General features: G+C 40.5%; 1 protein-coding gene across 5 annotated transcripts; it reads left to right on the forward strand.

Annotated features, from left to right (window-relative positions):
- Nucleotides 1–460: 460 nt before the first annotated feature.
- On the forward strand, nucleotides 461–11051 carry ZNF518A (zinc finger protein 518A). 5 transcript variants are annotated; one of them, XM_087767453.1, is made up of 4 exons: nucleotides 461–702; nucleotides 1518–1573; nucleotides 2736–2859; nucleotides 5368–11051. In XM_087767453.1, exon 4 carries the CDS (start codon nucleotides 5486–5488, stop codon nucleotides 10139–10141), a length of 4656 nt encoding a protein of 1551 aa, XP_087623579.1. In that variant the 5' UTR covers nucleotides 461–702; nucleotides 1518–1573; nucleotides 2736–2859; nucleotides 5368–5485; the 3' UTR covers nucleotides 10142–11051. The 5 variants fall into 5 exon arrangements, with proteins under 5 accessions (XP_087623579.1, XP_087623578.1, XP_087623582.1 ...); XM_087767452.1 differs by lacking the exon at nucleotides 1518–1573; XM_087767455.1 differs by lacking the exon at nucleotides 461–702 and having other exon boundaries at nucleotides 714–1573.
- The last annotated feature ends 4127 nt before the right edge of the window (nucleotides 11052–15178 follow it).

Raw genomic sequence — 15178 nt, forward strand, 5'->3', positions numbered from 1 at the left:
GCCATCTTCTGTAGATACCCCTTTATAGATTGCGTCTACACAGCTCAACAAAACCTTGTCTAGCGTGGGCCGCAAACAGCCCAGGCACGGACCTTTCTGGGGGCTCCATGATGGGCCATCAGCTCTCCCTGCACAGGGCCATTAGAGGCCATGGGACCGCACACACCCTTGGGCGGAGGGAAGCACAAAACCACGGAAAGGTATGGATGAGCCGTGCGGCCAGGCTGTACCTATGGCCGTGCCATATGGCCGGGGCCCGGCGGGGCCGTCCGGCAGGAGGCGGTAGGCCTTCGGCCGGCGCCCGGCCGCGGCGGCCCCGAGGAAGAGGTGCGGGAGGCCTCGGCCCTCCCGCCGGGCGGCCCGGCATTGTGCTTCCCTCCCGCCCCCAACCCCCGCGGCCCCATCCAAGGAGGGGCAGGAGAAGGCAGGCAGCGGGGGCCGCCGGTGCCGCCGCCGCGCCCACAGCGGGGCCGGCCCCGCGGGGCAGCCGCCCGTCCGCCGGGGGGCTGTGGCGCCCCACCCCTCCCGCCAGCCCAAGCACGCCCCCGCCCTGGGCCTCGTCGGCCGCCGTCCGTCTCCCCAGGTGAACGCGTATCCCTCCGCCGCGGCCGCCCCCACCGCCGGGCTCGCAGCCCCACAGTTCCCGGATGGAAACTGTTATGGCCGCCAACAGCGACTCGCCGGGCTATGGAGAGGGGCGAGGTAACCGCGCGTGCGGCGCCGGGCGGGGAAGGGGGGGTCCCCGCGCTATGCGGGAGGGGGCGGCCCGGCGCGGGCCGCGGCGCCAAGGAGCGGGCAGGAGGTGGGAGCCCCGGCGGGGCTGGAAGCCGCCCCGTGGTAGGGGTGCGCCGTCAAATAGTCCCGCGCCCCCCGCCCCCTCTGGCCGCGGGAAGTTCGCGGGGCGGCCGGGGCTGGCGGCGGAGCGGCCGGGGACGGCGGGCAGCTCGCGGCCGCGGCGGGGAGCGGGCGACGATGCCTCATGGCCGGCGCCGGGGCCGCCTGTGGCGCCGTATCCCTCCGCCGGGCTGCGCGGGGCCAGGCGAGGCGTCGCGGGCAGCGCGGCGCCCCCCGGGGCTGCGTGGGCGCCCCGCGGCTGGCGGCCCGGCGGGGCGGGGGCAGCGCTGCCCACCGGGGCCGCCCGGGGAGCCGGGTGGCTCCCAAGGAGGAGCTCGGGAGGGCGGTCGCCCCACTCGCCCCCGGCTCAATTTTGAGGAGCGCCCCGCGCTGTCGCCGCCGTCGGGTGGAGCCCACGGCGCGGCCCTGAGGCGGTGGCAGCCCCGGGGGCTCCCCCGACCCCCGCCCGGCCGGCGCCACCGACCACTTCGAGTTTCGTCCCTGCTGTTCCCTGCCTCCTCGTCCCGGGGACGGCGGTCAGCCCTGGCCCTGCTCCTCGCTGAGCCCCGGCAGCGCCCTGTGGGACCGCTGTTTATTAACGGTGGTGCCGGGAGCCCCGAGCGGGGAAGCGGGAGCGTCCCCCCGGCGTGGCAAGCGTGGGCTGAGACGGTGGCTCTTTGCAGGTACGTTGGCGGTGGCCGTGTGTCACTGGAGCATCGAGCTGCTGCTCTCGTAAATGGCAAGTTTGCGGTGTGGCATGGGTGTATGCGTTTGTTAGCTTTGAGAGTGATCTGGAATTTTTTTTTTTTTTTTACGTTTTATTTTTACGAAAGCAGCGTTTTGCTGTGTCAGATTGTATCTGATCGCTAGAAGCCATAGCTCTGTGGGTTCCTGAAGATCTAGTTCTGTAAGTTCCTGCATGTGTCCAGATCTTTGTAGAGATGAAGGCACTATAGATTTGCAGACGCATGTGGGATGGGACCAAGCATGGAAAATACTTTAGCATAGGGGTTTTTTTAGTAAAATTTAAATGAGTGTAAACAGTTTTTACAGAAATCTTGAAAATACTACCTGCCTGGAAATGTGTTTTGAAATTTTTTGTTCTAAATGGAAAAACTGTAAAAGGTACCTAACTTAGGAGTGTCTTACTCCTAACTGTCATTTCTCACTAGATTAAAGTATATAGCTGAAACTTTTTTTCTCCATGTGTACTTTTTTTTAATACTGACATATTGGAGCACTTTGGGGGGGAAGAAAATTGAGGCTTAGAGTGGTTACTCTATGCTTATGCTTAGTGTTTTTTTTTTTTTTTCTTTTTTTCCCATGAGAGTTAACTTTGGCGCATGCTTATGTATTTTCAGGGTTTGTATTCATTATGTCTGCTTTATAATCTACTCTTACTTGGTTCAAATATTGTGAATGTAATGTTCCACCTCCCTCCCCCCCAGGCTTTTGCAAAACTTTCTAGAAAATCATAATTAGGTCTTTGTTATAGAATTTATTACAATTTTTACTTAACAAAAGATAAGTTTCTTTGAGTTCAAGTTAAAATTTGGTGGACTGAGGTACCACTTACCGCTTTCTGTCTTGTTTTTAAGTTATCATATGTTTATGCTTACCAGTAATGAATGCCTGAGAAGTAGTGACAAAGCTAAGGTTAAAATAGGCCTTGTTAGGAGGAGTTTGCTAGCAATTTTTAATCCCACTCATTAATTTAGAATTTGTATTGTATTTGATGGTGTTCTTTGGGAGAGAACATGGTACATATTTACAGTTTTTCTGTCTTCAATGTTTTAAAAATGCACGCAATGTAAAATTGTGACTGATTTCTGCTTTTCAGCTTATTCTTTCAGTTATGCTTGTATTTACACCTTTTAAAATATCTTTTCTTTTGTTTCCAGACCTTTTTTCACTATTCCTCCTGACTGTGGCCTTTTCTGAGTCTCGCATATTTACCTCTTCTATGTGTGTGGAAAAATGTTAAAAAGGCTGTTGAAGAACTGATGTCAAGTCTTTTCTTAATGTGTAAGTCTGACTTCTTCTTTGATAATGTACATTTAAAGATCCCTGGGATTGTTGGTTTGTTTGTTTTTTTTTTTAACTAGTTGGTTGTTTCTAAGTAAATATTTTTATTTATTGTGCTGCAGGTGCTTGTTAATAGTTGTATGCTACCCAATAATAACAAAGCAAAACTGTAATTTGTGTGGTTAATTAGTTAAAGGAGATTTCAAATCAGGTTTGAATATACCAAGCTGGGACTCTTTGCCAAATACCAATGTTTTATCCAGTTAGTGAAATGGTGCCCGATTGACGAGCATATTGGCCCCATGGTAAAAGCCTGAGACTTGTTCTCTGCAGCATACTGCATCCACTTCTGATTTTTATAGTGTTAATTGCACACATATTTCAGGTTTCAGTATTTGACAGTACAGCATTTTAATCTGAATGGTAGGCAGCTGCCATCAGGATGATGTATTGCATCATGCAACTTGTAATCTTTGTGTGTTGCATCTGTATATTAAAAGAGTTCTTCAGCAAACAAGTCCAAGTCATTTTTAGTTACTTATTCTTTATGTGGGAGTTCAGCTTGCTCCTGTTCCAATAAGGGATTTACCATTGACAAGAGAAAGCGTTACAATACAGTACTTTCTTGGTGAAAATGGAGTGTAATGTAGATGAGTTGTTCTCTTCTGAAGGCTCAAAGTAGAGTAATATCCCATGCATTAATCTCCTGTGTGGAAGATGAGAACTGTATTGTTGACTTTAAAAAAAGTAAAAAAAAAATTAAAAAAATAAAAAAAAATCCAGTACCTAAAGTGTGTTAGTTTGGAAAGACTCCCAAGGAGGGAGTGTGTGTGCATGTGTCTGTGGTTTGTGGGTTTTTTTTTTGTTTTTTGAATGTCAAATGTATAGTTGAAATCTTGCAGGTCTCATAGCTGAAGAACACAATTAATGGAATTTATTTGATATTGGAGTCTGTATAAAATGTCAAAGTCTGTTTTGCTTATTGTTTTCAAAAATTGTGCAGAAATGGTAATATCTCTTCCAAAGGAATGCAATAAAGCATATGCTCAACAAAAAAAAAAAGTGTTTTGCTTTTCTTGCTATGTGATACATGAACATGGCCTTGAAAATTTTTCAGTCTCCATTTTCTTTGTCAGGTATTTATATGTTTAATGCTAGATAATTCCTTCTTGCAGGACTATGGGAAAATATTTGGAAGACCTTAGTGGTGATGCTTGTGATGGCCTGGAGCTCTAGAAGCAGCTCTTGCACTTCATCACAATCAGGGAGAGGATGTGATCGTTCTTTCAGTTTGAATGTGAATAAGTAGGATGATCTAATGAGTTCCAAGTCCATTGCTTCAGGGTGGGCAGGGGAATAGCGGAGAAAGAGCTGCTGATCAGATTTCAGCCAATACTTTACTGACTTTTGCTAGTAAAAAAGAAAGTGATGCTATGGCTTCTGCTATGGAAAAAGTTTTTCATAAAAAGCGTTATATACTAGCGAAGAAACAGTTCTTGTTCCTTTTCAGTTTCACTTTTTAAAATCCAAATGATTTTCACTGCTATTCCATTTCTGCTGATTTTATGTTGACATGTGAGAGTGTTGTTCAAGCATAGACTTGAGCTGCTATAAATTGTCAGTGCAGCCTGTCTATGGAAACACTGACATTAAGTCTGTAGTGAGACAATGATGCTGACCATACCTTTTTGAGCCTCTTAATCCATAGATGACTACTGTTATAAGTCATGCTCTTGTTCTGAAAAGATTAACCTATACCCAGGAAAATATTGTGAGAAACCAAAGTTAACTTTTATCTGTTGACTACTTCAGACTTGTGCAATACTAAAGGTAAGCATGCGAAAAATTAATTGTAGATGAGTGTGGTGGGTTTTTTGGTGTTGATAAAGGTAATGTCTCCATTAGTGAAGTAAGTCTTTTTGTCAGTTTTTGATTTTTTTTTTTTTTAATTTTCTTTTCTTTTTAAGCACAATAGTTAGCTATTAAAAGAGTAACAGACTTGAGTAACTAAAATATCAACTCCTGCTGAATTTGACTTGTTTTTAGTACGTCAGCTAGGTTCAGTTAGGGATCTATGTCACAGAGGAGGTACTGTGATTATATTTGCTTGAAATCCTGAAAAAGTAATAAATGCTAGCTTCATTTTAAATAAGCAGCTCTTGGGATTTCTCATGCTTACAGACTGTCCCGGTGGGAAAAAAACAATATTTGATGGCATGGAATTTTAATGTTTTCATCTTTCAATAGATGTTGTCCTTTAAAGCTTATTTTTCAAGATTTACATGTTTTTGGTGGGAAAAAACAACAAACAAACAAACCCTCAAACACAAACAAACAAAAAAGGTTACAGTGTAATGTATCATATTTTTGCCTCATCCTTTTTTCTCTCAAATGCTATTATAAAAATCGTCAACTTCCAAGATCGGCATGTATTTATTAATGAATTGTAATGAGTGTTCTAACTGCATTAGTTTTAAATGTAATATTTGCTTTGTTTTCTGATTTCAGGAGAATAAAATGGGGAAGTTCTAGAACCTTGAGAATAACTTGGTGCAGCAGTCTTGTTTGCTGCAGGAACTAAGACTAGTCTCAAGAATTCACTTAAAGAAAAGGAAAACCTAAAATCATGCCATCTGAAAAGGAACAGTTTTTTCCTGATAAAAAACAAATTAATTTGTTAAAACGCAATGCTGCGAAGAATTTTTCTACAGATACTACTTTGGAAAAAGCACTGGTGAATGATCCTTTAAGTATGATGACTCAACCAGCAATTTTAGATGTCAATCTCTCTTATGAACTAAAAAATGTGAAAATTGATTTACCCAAGGTGAACATTCCAAATGAAGTATTATTGAAACATGAAGTTGATAGATTTAGAAAACTCTTTCAGTGTAAACAGCAAACTGCAAGGAAGTCCTTAAGTCTAGAGAAAATAAACGAAAGCAATCCCAATTGTTCAGAGGGAAGCCACTTGCAAAATAAACCAGAAGTGCAATTTGAAGAAGGGTTGAAAACTACAGCAAAGATACTGAATTTCACTTGTACAAAGTGTAAGGATAACGTTAGATACAGCCCGAATGATCTACAGAAACATTTTCAGCTGTTACACTATGGCGAGTTGCCTTTGTATCCTTGTGAGATGTGTAACTTCTCAGCTAATGACTTTCAGTCATTTAAACAGCATAGACGCACCCATCGTAGCACTTTAGTCAAATGTGAGCTCTGTAATGATGAGCATATGTACACTTTGTTGGAATTGACAAAACACTTCACATCAAAGCATTGTGTAAATGGTCACTTTCAATGTGAAAAATGTGGGTTTTCTACCCAGGATGTGGGCACATTTGTTCAGCACATTCACAGGCATAATGAGATTCCATATAAATGTGGAAAATGCCATCACATAAGCTTTACAAAAGAGGAGTTCCAGAAACATCTTCTTGTTCATACCAGTATGTTTCCTTTTGGTTGTCAGTACTGCAGTTACAGCACACCACGGAAAGATTATCTTTTAAAACACATCATAGCTTTGCATAGAGACCACTTATATGCAAAAGAAAAACTGGAAAAGGATAAATGTGAAAAAAGAATAGTGAAGACTCCAGCAGGACTGAAGCTTGTGTTAAGAAGGTATAGAATGGGAGCATCGAAAAAAGCACTCTGGAGACGGAAAAAAATAAGCAGTGGAGGTGACGAAACTGGAGAAAAAAATGCACAAGTGCTAAGAAGCGTGAATAAAATTCAAACAAAACCTGAGGAGCTGAACCAGCATGTGAGAGATGTGGAAGCAAACAAAGAAAAAGATCAAATTACATACACAGAAAAGCATAATTTCACAGGCGGAATGCTCTCTGCTACTACTGCACAATACAATAAAGCAGATGATGGAACAAGTTACGGCCTGGGATTATTGAAAAATGCTGTTCAAGGGCCAACAGTATTGATGGTCAAAAACAATAAAATATCTGTTCCAGCAAATTACAGTGCTAAATTTATGGGATTTAAAATGGTGGATGGAAAACAACATATTGTTATAAAATTGTTACCTACAAGTAAGCAAAACTTACATTTGTTGGGTCAGAAAGCTGATCCTATTAAAGATGGTTCTACAACTCCTTTGCTACAGACTGCTGATCCCTGTGGCTTGTCTTCAGGTGCTATACCACATGTAACTGATCAGTCAACCTTAAAGAACAATTCTGTTCACCCATTAACCTCCCCTCCATTTTCTTGTTCTGCTCCTCATTCAGGAAAAATGAAAGTGGAAAAACAAAATAACTCCTTATTGTATGGTAGGAGTGTTTCTCAAACTGTAGCACCTTCTAATGTAGCTGTAGGAAAAAGTTCGAATTATTTGCCAATGAAGTTGGGCTCAACTGTACCTCCATACGATGAGGTGACAAAAGTTGGAACTCGAAGTAATATCTCATGGGGAAGCTATAGTCCTCCAAGTCAGCCTCAGGTATTGCCACCCACTATTACAAATACGCTTCACTATGACCCTATGAAAATGTCCTTCTTTCCTGAACTGAAAATACAAAATGGTGGCCTGAATAATAGTAATGGAACTAATAATCTCTATTATTCAACTTCAGTGGATTCTTCTAATGAAGGGTTGCTGTCTTTTCATAACTATTCCAAAATGGACACTTCAGATAATCCATGTAGCATTTGGATGTCAACAGATGACAGATATAAAGAATTTTTATCTAGCAAAACAGTTTCTTTTCAAAATAGTAGAAGAACTGAATCTGCATCTTCATACTCAGACTCGATGAAAGGCGTAAAACCAGAGAAGGTTGTATCGGCTCAATCAAATATTAATAAAACTTATGGACGCACAAACACTAAGAGTAAATTCGTGTCTTCTAGAAGCCAGTCTAAATGTATTGTTGACAACGAGTGTTTTATGGAGGACCAGCATAATGGTCAGCAGTATTTGGATGCTAACGTACATCAAGGCTTTGAGAACATAGCTGAGAAATTCCAAGAAAATGCCTCTGATTGTGTTAACTCGGTCTTAATGCCTAAAATCACATCTGTTTTCTCATTGCAGAGTGAACAGGCAGCTAATTATTTATCGCCTGAAATAAACCAGTTACTGCAAGATGTGTTAAAAGTGAAAGCAACTACTCAGCAAGAATCCCACAGCAAGTCAAATAACTGTGTAAAACTTCATTCTGACAAGCTGCTTTCTAGTCATGAGACAGGGAATAAAGCCTTTACGCATTTAAAAAGCTCAGCAACTGCCTGTGATTTTCAGAGGCCTCCTACTAATGTAGGCTTTCATTTATATAAGAGAGAGTTGAACACAAGATGTAGCACAAATGAAGGTACACATTGTGGGAGAGAAAGACAGACATCCAGAAGATCATTTGATTCACAAGGAATGGATAAATTATCCAGAACGCCAGGTGTTGGTACGTTGCTAAAAACTCATACAGATGCAATCATAACACAGCAGTTAGTAAAAGATAAAATGCTGTCTACAACCCAAAATCCTAGTAGCTTTTCGCCAGTTCTTCAGGAACAGAAGAAAACCCTTCTAGTTCAGTCCCCTCCATCAGGATTTTTTGTTCCTTTGCACCTTGCTAACCAGCCCGGACTACAGGTGGTTTCAGGAAAATCTCTTCCGTCGACCAGTTTGTCAGATGGGCATATTACTAAAGGTGTACCTGCATCCTTTGTTTTAAATAAAGGACCTGGAATGATTTTGACTTTTAGTGGGGCAATTGGAACAGTTGCAAATGTCCCTAGTGATAGTTCTCAGGTTTTAGGGAGAGTTGCATCCAGAGAATATGGTAAAATAACCATACCAGCTTCAAAAGTGGAGGGGAAAAATGACAGTTTCAGAAGTGTAAGAAGTTCCTGTAATAGGAGAGCATGTAGTACGGCAAATGACTCATTGAATAGCATGCCATTCAAAGGACCTCTGGTAATTACAAACTCATCGGAGTCATCTGTGAAAGGAATTTCTTCTCTGAAGGTGTTATCAGAGCATCAGGATGCTGTCTTTGGTTCCTTGGAGTCAGTAAACCAACAGGAAATAAAACGGAAACAACATGTTTATGCACTTTTGCCTGATGGACAGCAGGCAGTTTTTCTGAAATGTATGACACCAAACAAGCCTGTAGTTCATAAACATAGTGTTTTTCAGGATAATGCTCATTATCAAAATTGTCAACCAAAGAAAACTGGAGCCATGCAACAAAAGCTTTTGCTGAAAATTAAGACTTCTACTTCAGATACACTGGCTGATACCACTCAGTCAGTAAGCAACTCAGTGCCCTCACTACAGTTGGATAACTTGCAGTCCCTTACTCCTGCACTAGCACAGAAACAAACTAATCTTACTTCTAATGATGCCTTAATCTTACCAGGTAGGTTAATGCCAGCAAATGCCTCTTTGGCAAGCTCTAATCCAGCATGTTGTGTTCCTCCTGTAGAACCTGTTTATTCTACTAAGTCTGCAGGGACACGGTTGCAAAAAGGTTCTATCGAGAGTAAGCAAGTAATAACTGCTAACCACAGGAATAACTTTGGTAGTCAGAAGTCCACATGGAGCACTCGAAACAGAACTGCAAAAGTAAAACCTCGTTTAAAACAAACTGCGTCTAAAAGTTCAGAAACTGTGGGTGTGCAAAGAAATAAGAATTTCAAACGGAAAAGGAAGGATAATTGCCCAGAACCTCCAAGAAAGAAAGTAATGTTGCACAGAAAGTGTAAGGAAAAGAATCAAGCTGAAGTTATTAGTGAATCAGGTGGCCCTTACAAACCGAGGGCATCAAAAGAAACTGTGAGGACTTTGAAATTACTTCCTTTTAATTCTAAACAGCTTGTAAAATGCCCTCGGAGAAATCAACCAGTTGTTGTGCTTAACCATCCTGATGCAGATGTTCCAGAAGTTGTAAATGTAATGAAAACCATTGCTAAATTTAAGGGACATGTTCTTAAGGTTTCATTGTCAAAAAGAACTATTGAAGCGCTTCTGCAGCCAGCCTTCTGCAATCCTTTGGACGTAACTACTGATGATCTTTCTCTAAAGAGGCACAGGACAATAAAACCTATTAGCCCTGTAAAAGAAAGATTTGTCTTAAAATTGACACTGAAAAAGACTAGCAAAAACAATTATCAGATTGTGAAAACTACCTCTGATAATACCTTAAAAGCTAAGTTTAGTTGCTGGTTTTGCGGTAGAGTATTTGACAATCAGGATAATTGGGTAGGACATGGACAGAGGCATCTGATGGAGGCTACTCGAGATTGGAATTCATTAATGTAATGATGACTGGTGAAGAAAATAAAACTTAAATATCATACATTACAGTTTTTTTAAAAGAGAATCAATTGAATTAGGATACACAAGTGGTTTTGTATTTCAGTATTGTAACTGAAGTTCAAAAATGATGCAAAGTGCTTATATTTTAAAAGGAAGAGCAGATTCTCCAATGCCATCAAGCTTTGAGATAGATCAAGGAGCTTTGTGGTTTAGATAACTTGTAACTAACTGCAAATACAATTCCATAAAAATATATATTATTTTTTGTTACTACTATCATGTCCTATATTTTTATTCTATAGAATGACTCTTCAGGGCTTTTGTTCTGTACATATTTAAAAAAAACCTAAACATGTAAATATTTTTATACTTTTCAGTTATTTGGTATAATTCTTGCACAGAAATTATCCCCCCCCTAATTTTTCAGTTCTGTGCATGCACTACTAAAACCAATTCTTAAAATTTTTTCAACTACACACAGCTGTTATCCTGGGATTTTTGTTGTTTTCACTTGTTGGCTCTTGATTTTGTTTTTCAGGGATTGAACACTATTGTTAGCAAGTGCCTAAAAGATGTGAAGCAGTTTACATTATGTCAACTGTGTAACCATAGGTCTATACAGGGCCATTTCCCCAATAGTTTCATTTAAACAAAGCCATATGTGAATGCTTTAAGCTATATTGCTATGCACATGACACTTGTACTATTTCTGTGCAGTTTGTCTACTTTCTTAGTGAAGTATTTTTCATATAAATTAATAAAACATGTTACGATTGTGTTAATACGGTGAGCCTGAGAATGGAATCAGTTGAAAATATACAGTATATATATTCATAATGTATATGGTGTTTAAGAATGGTGAACATTCCTAATCTGTATTGACTCTGTCACTATTAAATTTGTTATAACTTGTGTTTACAGAATATGACTGTGAGCATTTATAGAAAATGTTTCTATTTTGTTTTATGCTATGTTTGCCGCAAACCCTATAGGAAGGCCAGGATATGGTGAAGTGCTAAGCACCATTTCGTGCCTGTAACTGCATTATAGTTTTATTCCAGGTGGATGTAATTTGTCCCCATAATGACTAAATAGTATTTTCTACTATTGCTTATTCAGATGAACTGCCTTCTAGGGTACCAGGGGTTTGGTAAAACCAAGGCTAAGTTATTCCTCCCTCATTTTACCAGCCAGTAGGGTAATATTCCTAGGAGCCTGCTTGCTTCCTATGTACACTTTCAGGGATAACAATCGAGGGAGAATATGCTTCACATTTTTAATGTTTACGTGAGGGTATGTAAACAGAAGATGTTATCTTGTCCATAATGACTGTGAGTATACAAATGAAGGTTCTTACTATCCACAGTAATTATTATGTTTAGAGGCTTTGTCCTCCAGATTCTTAATGAACCCAGAGGCTAGATCCAGTCTTCAGTGGGAGTGTCCTTTCCGTATGGCACCTTTTGCCCAGGTACTGGAAGATGGCATCTTAGGTGTGTAAGTCAGCTTCCCAAAGTACTGATGGACAAACTGTTGAATACTGGACTTGGAGAGGACTGGGACATTGAAATCTCTGAGGTTTTAGATTGTATGCAAGTCCAGGGGTAGTTCTCGGTGACTGTTTCCATAAAGTGAAAGTGAAGATTGACTTGCTACCAATGAAACAATTAGAAGTGTTTTATGGATGTCACAGGGATGTCACTGGTAACAGAATTCGACTTATGTTTTTAAAAGTGTTATAATGAAAATGATTTTTAAAAAATTACTTCAGTAGCTAGATATTTTTTTTTTCTTGATGTGTCTGTTGGCAGGAAGATGCACACCAGCCTTGTAGCTAGTGAGTTATGTATGGGAGTCAACTGAAGTACCTGAGACAGTCAAGGCAGCATAGTATGGGTGAATTAATATACAGTTGGTGTGTGTTCTGTATCAAAATCGGATCATTTTGTGCTGCACAACGGGCTTGAGTTCTGACATGAATTCGGCTAGGAACTTTGAAGAAGACTAGTGTAGTGGTGAGGAAGTGCATTAGAAAGAAACAGCATTAGGAAAGGACAAAAATGTGTTGAGCTTTTTTGACTGGAAGGATCTATTGCCTGCCTCAGCTTGCTCTCCTGTAAACCCTGAAATTGAACCCCTGATTTCTGGATATTGCTATTGCCTTCTTTGGCAGAAATATCTGAGAAGTTTGTTGCTAAAACATATTTGGTGCAACTTTACTGAGGGTGACCAATTTTTGTTAACAGTTAGCATAGAGGTGGAAATTCTGCTGTAGAGTTAGGGGTTTTCTCTCTATTGATGAATCATGAGAGTGACAACTGTCATTGGAATTTTTTTTCCCTCCAGCTTGTTTTCCTATGAATTGGGTGACATTAAACGATACTGTGAAAAAGAACATTGTAAAGCTAGGAAATGTTGGAATAAGGTTGCTTTATACAATCTTAATTCATTGTCATGTGTCACTGTCCATGGACACCTATCTCATTCAGTGCAGAGAACTGTTGCTCCCTCTTGAGCAGTTATTTAATGTTTTGTTTCCCCACCCTCAATTATGTCTTTGTATAATTTAGCGCACATTGCTCAAGTACTGTTCTGAATGTATGAGCTTTTTCATAACACTTTGAGGTCCTAAGAGTTTGGCACTTCTGCAGATCAGATTTCAAGGAATCTCAAATGAGACTTCAACAAAATTAAGATCACGATTGATGATCAGGAGAAAGTTTGGCTTAAGCAGTCTGACCAGCATCACAGTGGATAGTGCAGTAGAAGGTGGAGGGACACTACACAGTTCTTCAGTGAAATGTTCAACTGCTTTACCAATATGAGGCTACCTTTTTACTGTCTGACTCCTGCAATGTTTGCGCATTTCTCAGCATCTTCAGTAAATGGGAAAGGTATCTTAAAAATATCTTACAAACAGCAGTGTTTCATTACATGGCTGTGATCTATCCCTAAAGTATCATGTGAACCAAGTGAAATACATAAATCCACATGGAAAAATAGTCAATGATCATATATTTAATGCTTGTATTGTAATGGATATATCTGATGCGACAAATTAAGGTTGCACAGGTAACCTGATTTGAAGAGTGTCTTGATTTTGAGTGCTTGGCTTTGCAGCCATAACATTTTAAGATAGCTTGTGACATTGCACATATAGCAAGATAAAAAAACCTTAATTTCGTTGTAGTGTTTTGGGACGTACAGAAATAGGTGCAAGTGGAGGGTCAACAAGTGTTTTTCCTCTGAGAAAATGTTTTGTAAATATATACTTGGCCTAAGCCTTATTTGTGCAGCGTGCATGTGTTTGTGTGAAGTGGCCTTAAGGAGTCCTAAAATCTATCCCATTGTGTATTCTTTGCAAGCTGTGTATTAATCAGTAAGTCATGGTTTCTCTTCCTCAGTAATTCCAATGTCTTAACAAAAAACTTGTGTTCAATATTTGTTCCAGGGCTGTTGTCGTGTGAGACATGTTTTTTTACAACATTTCCTAAGAATTTCTGCCTGCTGCTGGTGGTTTAGATTGAAGGAAGAATGTAGTTTTGTAACTTGCATGTCTGAACACTTGGATTTTTGAGAATGCAAGTTCTTACTCCTTTCATGGAACAACATTGTCAGGAATGATTTGCAGTACTCATTGTACTCTTCTTTCTGTATCAGGTAGGCAGACAACACTTCCACTCCTTTGTACATTAGTAAATGTGATACTTTGCCTTGAGTTCTCAGACAAAAAATTTACTTCATTTTAAAGCCAATTTTTTAGTTCTAGTTTTAGGTCTTCCTTTGTTTTTTTTTCCCTAGCTATTCAGTTAGTGACAATTATATGGAAGAGAAATTAGCTAACAATTTCAAAGAAATATGGGGGGACAGGTGTGTTGCTATGTCTGTCAGAGGTCAGACATACCTTGACATACCTGCTACCTGGTGGAAACACCTGAAGCATTAACTAGTGGCAGCTGCTGGCACTACAACAGTTGTAAGAAAGTTACAGGTATAGGATTGCACCGAGTTACCATTTCCTAGATTCTATATTGGCTGTGGCATCAATAGTGTCATGATTTTTAACATGGCATGTTCCATCCTGAGTGCTAATTTATTTTATATCCTTGCAAAATGCAAGCTTCTGTTTTCCTTCACTCAGACCTTTCTCTTCTCCAGCTAAAATTGTGTTTCAAAATATGTCTACACTCCAGTCTGCCCAAGCTGTAAAAGATCTAGCATGGGTATGGAAAGCAGAGTAACTAGTCTGCTTCCTGTATAAAACTGCAAGTGTAGTAAAAAAGAGGTGATCACATGCTGGTGGTTTTGTTTGTGGTTTTTTTGTTTTGTTTTGTTTTTTTCCATGGAGCTTTATTTTGTGCCTAGGGTGTTCTCATCTCAGGATAAATGGATTATTTTGTGGAAGGTGGTGTTGCTTATCAAATCCCTGCCTTGCTTTGTTGTCAAAAACTGTAAGGTACCCCTGTAATGATGTAGAACATGGCTAAAAAGAAGAGAAGAGTGTGGGGATCAAAGTAGTTGAATGTCTATCTAGAGCAAATTTGTTATTTGTAGATCAGTCACAAAGTTACATGTAATGCTGAGCACTTAGAGCTGAGGGGCAGGAGCAGCAGTGCTTCAAGGATGGAAAGGGCTCAGTATTGCTAATTACCTTAAAAAACTGATACTTAGTCTCTCACATGGAAGCCTAGCTACATTTGAGTTTCACTTTTTCATGCATTTCTCTTCCTCAGTTCTAGAATGATGGTGATACTACACATTTAACTCAGAAAGAAATGTTGGAAGAACCTAGATGCTTTTGTGAGGAGCAACATATAAAGGTTAACAAGAAACAGACAGTTGTGTTAAAAGCAAAGTTTAAATACTGTACAGTACATGAGTGAATAAGGCAAGGACCCTATATGAACGCAAAGAAAGCTAAATATTGAATGGCTGCTTTTTCATGGAGTATTTTCCATTGTGAGTATTGCTTGAAATAGTAACCTTCTAAAGTGATGTTTCGTGTAACTAAATAATATCAGAGTACACATATCGAAGGAG

The sequence above is a fragment of the Nipponia nippon genome, unplaced genomic scaffold (assembly GCF_047370975.1).
Source record: "Nipponia nippon isolate SJK-2023a ecotype South Korea unplaced genomic scaffold, ASM4737097v1 scaffold_3, whole genome shotgun sequence".
NCBI lineage: Eukaryota > Metazoa > Chordata > Aves > Pelecaniformes > Threskiornithidae > Nipponia > Nipponia nippon.